Source organism: Lupinus angustifolius, chromosome LG03 (genome assembly GCF_001865875.1).
Source record: "Lupinus angustifolius cultivar Tanjil chromosome LG03, LupAngTanjil_v1.0, whole genome shotgun sequence".
NCBI classification, from domain to species: Eukaryota; Viridiplantae; Streptophyta; class Magnoliopsida; order Fabales; family Fabaceae; genus Lupinus; species Lupinus angustifolius.
The window spans coordinates 21056234-21065710 of record NC_032011.1 but is presented as its reverse complement, the minus strand read 5'-3'; the positions used below and the strand labels follow the sequence as shown (position 1 = coordinate 21065710).

Here is a 9477-nt window from a genome sequence, read left to right as displayed (position 1 = left end):
TAAAGCCTTCAATATTTCTACCAACTATCCTAAGGCTCCCTCTATATTAGAAGTAGTTTGGTATCCTCCTTTGAGAAATAGGATCAAGATCAACACGGATGGAGCTGCTAGAGGATCTTCTGGTCCTGCTAGGGGGGAGCTATATTTAGAGATTATAGCGGTGATTTCCTTGCCTGCACTACTGAGTTCTATGGTAATCATGATGCTCTTTTTGTTGAGCTTAATGATGTAATAACAACAATACAGTTTGCTAACTCTAATGGTTGGATTGTGGTTTGACTTGAATATGATTCTTCTATTGTGGTTGACATCTTCAAGGGTAAACACAAACCTCCTTGGAAGCTTCTAAACAAATGGTTGTTGTGCAAAGCAACAATGGTAGGAATGGATTGCATTATTTCTCATATTTATAGGGAAGGGAACTCGTGTGCGGATAAGTTGACAAACTATGGGATCAGTTCCAAAACCAACTCTAGTTGGTCCTCAGTTCCTAGTTTCATATTTAAGGCTTGCTTTAGAAATCGGAATCAACTTCCTAGCTATAGATTTATTTCTCATTGATCCTCTTGTATCTTGGTCCTATCTTTAATATATTTCGGGGTGTAATTACACCTTCGGCTTAAAAAAGAGAGTATATATTCATATTAAAGTAAAACTCGTCTTTCTTTGAATATTTGAATTTTTCAAAATACAACACTAAAATAAGAAATAAAAAACACACAAATTTTTATTCCATTACTTTCCAAATGAAAGACACCATTACTTATAAATCAAAGCATTTCTTAGATATTGTACATCTAGACTAACTTAACTTTATTTTAAAAGGAAATTTGAAAGGGAAATGAAATCCAAGCTAACATTGATTAATTGAAAATCTTTTGTCCAGGTGACAATAATCTTTTGGGATCAAATTCATCTTTTCTTTCTTTAATAAGTTCCCATTTAGAGCCATAATGTTCCACCCATTCTAACTGTGTTTTGTATGAAGCAAGATAAACCTTCACATCAATACCAGTATCCTTACAAAATTGTAGTATTTGCCAGTTTTGAGCTTCAGAAGCCTCCAACTCCTTCTTATCAAAACATCCACGAAATAAACCAAGAGCATAGAAAACATCTTCATTTGGTGTAACTGCTGACATCCTATCATCCCACCTGATAATTTTTAACACAATAACTTTATAAACCCTCACATGTGTATATGTACCATAACAAAATATTATTGTTTCAAATTGCGGACTATATTATATGATGCACCTACTTTATTATAGTAGTGGTGACCTTCACATCCACATCACATTGTAATTACGGTGTGATACTGAATCATAATGATATGATTACACTAGATTACATTTGACCGCATCATGCTACATCAGATCACCTTAAGCCACATCGAATTGAAAAATATTTGTTTTATTATAGAGAAATTCACACCACAACAACCGCAATGACGGGAATCGCATCCATTACCATAATTTCGACCACAATTTAAAATAGTGCAAATATAGTTGTTCTTATATTACAATTATGTATTCTAAATTACAGTTGTAATCACCGTTGTATTTAATGCAAATACAGAAAAATATTGTTAAGACTCTCAAAACCGGAATATTGTAACCACAATTGTGATTGAGAAGTAAAATTTTAAACATGAGTACATGTAGACTCATATTTTTAAATTTAAGATAATAATAGAGACAAGTATACTTACTTATTGCTGTTCATGGGGTAGAAGATAATACTTGCAACTGGAACATTTTGCTTAAGAATAATATCTTTCAGCACACCTTCATTAAAATCATTAATTCGAGATCTTGGAATAAACAAGTCCATCCAAGGATGAGGAATGTCCAAAAGTCCTTTTGATTTAAGAAATTCTATATCTACTTGAAGTCTATTCTGAAACTCTTGGTATGATAAATCTTTTTCAAACAAAAATGTAGGAATAAACTTCAACCCCTTGATCAAATTTGCAAGTTCCTATTATAGAAAGAACAAGCTAATTGAGTAAAATCTTGATTTATTTCTAAAAAAATGAGTTTCAAGAAAATAAAAGAAGGTATTTACTAGCAAGTGCTCTTACTTATAAGAAAATGTTAAATAATCATAAATAAAATGAACATCAAAATATGTTTGGAAAGTTACCTCTTCAACATGTGATTGGGAATCATTGTCATAAAATTTGCCTAACTCTAAGCTATAGACAATGCCATATTGAGTGATCAAGGATGTTATTTTTGGTAGATCATGTTCTGAATAAAAAGAAACATCCCTTGGTGGTGGCAAATTTGCTAGAATGTAACCTGCTACATGATCTGCTCCACTAGTATCATGCTTTTCATGGAATGAAATTAGATGTTCTTGGTCTTTAGTAAATTCAGAGAAATCAGTGTAAAGCAAACGAAGCCATTTCACCTGCATGCAATCATGCAAAGCTTTGTCATGATTAATTAATGATTTTAAGATTATATGTTGTTTAAAGTTTATGGAGATACATGATTTACAAAAAAAGTTGATGGCGATGTAGCAGTAGTTTGGTGCAACTTATAGGTCGGAGTTTTTGCTTATTTTTCAAAAATAAACTTAAAGTTATTTTTCTATTGGTATAAATTATAAACTCAACTTTTATTGGCTTTTCTTTTAGTGTGGGTAGTTTCTTTTTTATATTACTTATTTTTTCCAATCATTTTCACTTCTCATTTTAACCCTTAAATTTCAATACTCATTTCATATTTTTTCAATTGACCTCTACTGGATTTCTTAATGTATCATTTCTGCACTATTTATTTTATAATATTATCTAATTCAAGTTTAACAACTTTTATTTATTTATGTTCCTGTTGTTTTTAAATAATGATATTGATTTTTATATTATCTTTTTTAATATTTTTAGCATTTCTCATGAAATATTAAAAATTAAACAATTTATAGAGAAAATATATATATATACAATGATAAATATTAAAAATGGATACTTTACAAATAATATAAAAAACAACCAAAATAATATTAATATAAAAAATAATTCCATGCCATTTCCTATAATTTTTCTTTAAAAAAAGTAACCTTTCTATCTTACTCCAAAGGAAAAATATTAAAATTATATTCAATTTTGGATAAGATACTCAAAGGTAATTAAATTATTATCTTTACCATTTATAATCTTAGTTTATAAACTAAAGCTAAAAACATAATCAATATTAAACTGAAACTTATATTTAATTTAAATTACATGAGCCTTGGTGCTTAATATATCACAAGGTGGTTTAAGTTATAAAACAAACTAAAAATCAGATGTAATATGTTGTCCTATAATGGTGTCATTCTATATATCATAAGTTTGTAATTGGTTGAAAATAAAATATTATTTTAATTTTTAAATATTTTTTTGATCAATCATAACTTATGTCATGTAGAATAATATTCATTATGAGAGAGAAAATAGTTATCCTAAAAGTCAAAGGAAGTAGAATGGAATAGTAGGTCATGCATTAATTAGTTGTTCCTATCCCTACAGTAGCATCAAAACTTTTCAATTTGTGATTATAACTTGTGAACAATATTGATGTGCAAAATAATACATGGAACTTTTCAATTTCCTGATTAAGTATTCCTATTTTTTAGCAGAGAATAATATATGTACCTAAAATAAATAAAAGTAATAATTAAAAAGTGGATACTTACTCTAGTGGGTGCAGGTTCTAGAGCTATTCTTGCTCTTGTTATAACCCCAAATTGGCCTAATCCTCCAAGAACACCATAAAATAGTTCTGAATTGCTCACATGAGAGCATTTTACTAGATCTCCTTTTCCTGTAAATTCCACATATAAAAAATGTTTATTACGTTTGTAGATGAAAAGTTGATTTAATTTTGTATTATTGCTTACCTTATCATAGTTGACCACATTTTTTTTGTCTTCTGTAGTTTGATAAAAAACAATTCGCCTCCTATTTCTGACACTATATGTCTTAATTTCTATTCTAATTTAATATTATTCACGGATTTGTTAAATTAAATAGTTACATCTCAATCTCTACACCAGATAATGCTTTAATGATTGAATAGTGGGGCATGTGCCCACAAAATTTATATTCAAGAGTTATATGATCATTATTTTTTTATGGAAAACAATATATCCTCACACTAAATTATCTTGCCCACAAAAAGTGACACTTATAAATCAATCATTAAATAATAAAGTATTTTCTTGTCACATATGTCAATTCCTTGTGAGTAAGAGGATTAGTAGGAGAATATAATATTACTCTTTTATTTTATTTTATTGTATGTTCATAACTATTGGTATGTTTGCTTTTAAAGTTAACTTTGATACTAATACTAAGAAAGATTTAATATGTAAACAATGTAAGAGTTTTTATACTGTCAGCAAACCATCCACCATTGATTTGTTAATTAATATTGAATCTCAAACAAAACTAATATAAATTAATGACGGATGGTGTACTGACAATGTAAAAAAAAATTATATTGCCGGTACATATATTTTAAACTCTAGTAAGAAATATAACAGTTGATGTATTTTTCTCTACAATGATTATTATGAAAAAAGTCAGACGAAAAATCATGAAATTAAAGATGAGTTGTTGAATATTTTTTGATTACTCGTATGATGAAATATTAGTATTAAAATAAAAAACAAACCATTTAATATATTGAGATTTCATAAGTGTGGTATAATACTTATGACAAAGTTTGTTAATATGTTTGTTTATAAAAAGTATTATATTTTTAATGATATAGATTTTGTTTATGTCACACCTGTAACTTAAAATATAGGGGTGAGCCACTAAATTGACATACTCTTAGACTCTGAACTAAAAAACTTTTAAATGCATTAGAAGTATAATATATATTGGAATAATTGACTCCATAATTCTGGGTACAACATGTTTTTGCGTTGTTTTAGTGACATGCAAACTCGCGTATATTTAAACTATCAACCTGCAATAAGCACGTAGAATTATATCTTTAATTTGCGTAGACCACAAGTGTTTTACGTTATAGAAACTAGTGTGTATAGGCATTTTGTGTCTGCCGACGAATATTGTGTGATACTACATATTCAATTTTTATATATTTCATTTTTTGAATTAAAATGTATTTGTTGTGTTCGGTGTACTTTATATTATATATTTTTGTGTTTATGATAATGTTTAATTTAATGTGATATATGTGATTAATTAATGTATTGGTGGTAGTTGCTTAGGATTATATAGTTTTTTTGTAAAAATTAAATAATATTAAGGGCAATATAGGAAATGAAAATTACACTATGAGGGAAATTATTTCAAGTTTTGGCTTTATATATAATATAGATTAAAGGAGGAGTAAAAAACTTAAATTGCTGACTTACAAACAGTTTTTGTTTTTGAAATATGAGAAAACATAGTAAGATACATTAGTCATAACATTTAATAAATGATACAATCAGTTGTATAAGAATAAAGATTTATTTTATTATTATCAACATATAAATTCCTACATGTATTTATATCAATGTTGTGAAACTCGAGCCGGACGTCAAAGTGAAAGAGATATCGTATTAGGTTTAACTAATTTAACCGGTTAAACTGTTTGGTATAACAAATAATTTTGTACATAATTAATACTTTTTAACTATAGATATATAATTATATATAAATATAAAATTTTAATAAATTAATAACTATGTATAATTACATTGAAGAACATTTTTTATTTTTTTGGACTGAAGTGAAACAAAATATTAGAGTAGTGTTCCATTTTTTTAATTTTTAAGTGAACTGTCCGGTTTACTTCCCGGGTTAATCCGGTTTAACCAGGTTTAACGCGGTCGGACTGAAATTTCTCTGGTTCAAAGCGGTCCGACCTTCACTCGGTTAAGACGGTAAACCATAGTCGTTTTCAAGTCCGGTCAGCAGTCAAACTGGTCGAACCGTCCGGTACAATCTGGTTCACGGACTTAAATAAAACTCCAATTATAAATAGTAGATGATCTATATGAAATAACTTCAAACTATCAAAACATATTCATGGAGAGAAAATAGTTTGTATAGTGAAAATATAAAAAAATTACACTCCCAATGCCATGTTAATAACTATTAACTAGATGTATTTTTAACCCTAATTTTAACTTCATCTGAATGCTTGCTATCCTAATTTTAAATTCTTTTTTGTGGAATAGGTGTTAAACCAGTTTAATTGTATTTTTAGTTGTAATGTTTAAATAATTTATGCATAGAAGTATTAGCTGCTCTCCTAATAATTGAATTTTGTTCCTAATGAATTTCAAACAAAAAAAACTATTGGATGTAGTTTTTAAATTTTCAAGATTTTACTATGTAAAATTGCTAACATAAATACCTGTAACAACATGTAATTCAAGGACATTGGAGATTTGAGGACCAAATCTGAAGGCTGTGCCATTGATTCCAGCATTAGAGAGTGTTCCACCAACTGACAAATACATGTAATCAGTCCAAGAAAGTGGTGTTAGCCCATGTTTAAGTGTTGCACCCAACACATCAATCCAAAGTTGTTCAGCACCCACATCAACATATTCATCATACACTACAATCTCAGACCCATTTCTGGAATCACTTAACCTATTCATATTCAGCACCACACCATCATGTGTCAAGCCTTGTCCATGTGTTGAGTGACCTTGTCCTCTTGGTGCTATGGTGAAAGGTTTGGGAAGTGAATTTGAGTACTTTATTAAGTCTATGATATCAGTTTCGGAGGTTGGCTCAAAAACTGCTAATGGTGTTTCATAATTTATGTGGCCAAAGTCAGATGAGGCTAGTGAAAGGGTTTTAGGGTCAAGACTAAGCTTTTTGGCTAGGTGTTTGGGTGCTTGGAGTGGTGACCATGGGTGTGGATGGCTATTGCTTGCCATTTTTACGAGTGAATGAGTTGAGTTAATTTGGTAGTATATGGTGAGTATTTGTAGAGATTATTTGTGAGTATTTATAGAGATTATTTGTGAGAAGAGATTGGAGACTTGGAATATGCATGGTAGTGGTGAGAATGACACTATATTATCCTTACCCGCTCATCTAATTTGATACGATCATAATTAGACTTGTATATAATCGTGTTTCATTGGGTTGAGGATTTTGTTCATATTAAAAAATTAGACCTCGTCATTATTAGAATTATGCAAGAGACATGTATGACTCATCACAATTCGTCCAATGGTCACCCTTAACGTTTGTTTGTATGTGATAGTTCAATTCTATAAAATATAATGACATTTCTTTTTGCCAAAATAGCCATTCCATTATGTGGTAAATTTACTGTTATAATTTGATATTTTTCAATTAGCTTTCCAAGTTATTTAAGGTGTAAATGATTTATTATCATGATATGTGTATCATGTTATATGTCATTGATTCTCCAATATTTTCGTTATTTATATATATATATATAAGGTTACCAAAATATCTATATATATATATATAATTTATATGTAAAATTATATATTCAAAGATAATAAGTAATATTAAAAAGCTTTTAAGTAAATGCTTTATCTTTCATCATATATATATAAATAAAAGTTTAACAAAATATCTGCATATATATAATTTATATATCAAATTACATTTTCAAAATAACAAGTAATATTGAGAAGATTTTGTCTTATATTTTTATAAATCGTCATGTATAGGAATGGTGATAAACAAGGATCACATATCCCAAAAAGTTCATGGTATTATGTACTAAGCTAATCATATTTCACCAAATAATATAAAAAAATTATTTTATGTTTTAATATTTTTTATTGGGCAACACTTTTTCATTAGATTAAGACACAAACGAGACATGTGATCTTCATTATTATCATGAAATAATTTGATATTTTTCAATTAGCTTTCCAAGTTATTTAAGGTGTAAATGATTTGTTATCATGATATGTGTATCATGTTATATGTCATTGGTTCTCCAATATTTTCGTTATTTATATATATATATTTATATATATATATATATAAATATAAATGGTTACCAAAATATCTATATATATATAATTTATATGTAAAATTATATATTCAAAGATAATAAGTAATATTAAAAAGCTTTTAAGTAAATGCTTTATCTTTCATCATATATATATATATAAATAAAAGTTTAACAAAATATCTGCATATATATAATTTATATATCAAATTACATTTTCAAAATAACAAGTAATATTGAGAAGATTTTGTCTTATATTTTTATAAATCGTCATGTATAGGAATGGTGATAAACAAGGATCACATATCCCAAAAAGTTCATGGTATTATGTACTAAGCTAATCATATTTCACCAAATAATATAAAAAAATTATTTTATGTTTTAATATTTTTTATTGGGTAACACTTTTTCATTAGATTAAGACAAAAATGAGACATGTGATCTTCATTATATGATAATATGTGTAAAAAGACGTACTTTGTTAATTAATAATTTGTATACCCACCGAATGTATTATGTCACTAATACATATAGTTATCAACCTAGATATTTGTAGCTATATTATACTTGCTCATACGGTTTGGAAACCATAAGTAAAGAATATTTTGACAAACAATATTTTTAGTAGGTATAAGGTATCTATACCTACGGAATGTACTATGTCACTAATACATATAGTTATCAACCTAGACATTTGTAGCTATATTATGTCTATACCTATGTTTTATATTATGACCATAGGTATATTATCCATATACCTATAGTTTTATTCGCTATCACTATAAGCATCTATAGGTATATGACAAATTTCTTGTAGAGTAGAGAGCCGTTGGAGACCTTAGGCTATAAATAGAAGCCTCAAGCTATAGATAGAGGTCTCATTCCCTCATTATAATTTGCACCAAGTTGAAGGTGTTTACCTCTCAACTTCTCTTTCTCCCCCCTTATATTCCGCCGACGTATTTCCAGCAACCTTATCCGTCTTTCTTTCCGTGGCACTTGAGAATTGGCACATGCAGCCAATGTGGGAATTTCGAGAACTAAAACTAGTAGTCAGTATTGTGGAAAAATAATTAGCACGCATAGCCACACTGTGGGAATTCGAGAATTGGTACTAGTAGCCATATTGTGGGCGTATTCGAGAGTGATTCTTTCAGTACAATAAGAAATCGTATAATAGAGAACTGAGTTGTTTTATCTTGGGGATGACGTGGTTGATAGTCTGCTTGCACATTTTGGGCAGAGCCACGAAACGTCTTAAAGAGAGCGACTTGGTCGTGACTCAGCCAGTAAGTATTATTTTGTGCCATTTATAATTGTTGCAAGTTACAGTAACAACAATTTTAAAACTTTTCTACTACAATGACAATCATAGATAATATTACTAGACCGAACAACTATGACATGAATAAGCCATTTCGGTTTGACGAGACAAATTTGGAACGTTGGCAACATAAGATGAAATTTTTCCTCACTATGAGAAAGCTTGCCAATGTTCTGAAAACTGACATCCTAG

At 28.6% G+C, this 9477-nt stretch overlaps 1 protein-coding gene across 1 annotated transcript; it reads right to left on the bottom strand.

The window, feature by feature from the left end:
* Positions 710-6965, bottom strand: LOC109343620 (cytokinin dehydrogenase 3-like). Its single transcript, XM_019582010.1, has 5 exons — positions 6366-6965; positions 3685-3812; positions 2146-2415; positions 1712-1980; positions 710-1155 (listed from the first exon to the last, which is right to left on the bottom strand). Exons 1-5 carry the CDS (start codon positions 6898-6900, stop codon positions 864-866), a joined length of 1494 nt encoding a protein of 497 aa, XP_019437555.1. The 5' UTR covers positions 6901-6965; the 3' UTR covers positions 710-863.

Coding starts and splice junctions, on each gene's coding strand:
- LOC109343620 (XM_019582010.1), bottom strand. CDS start 6,900: ATGGCAAGCAATAGCCATCCACACCCATGGTCACCACTCCAAGCACCC. Junction 3,813..6,365: donor TGAATTACATGTTGTTACAG/GTATTTATGTTA, acceptor TGGAATTTACAG/GAAAAGGAGATCTAGTAAAA. Junction 1,981..2,145: donor CCCAATCACATGTTGAAGAG/GTAACTTTCCAA, acceptor TTTCTATAATAG/GAACTTGCAAATTTGATCAA.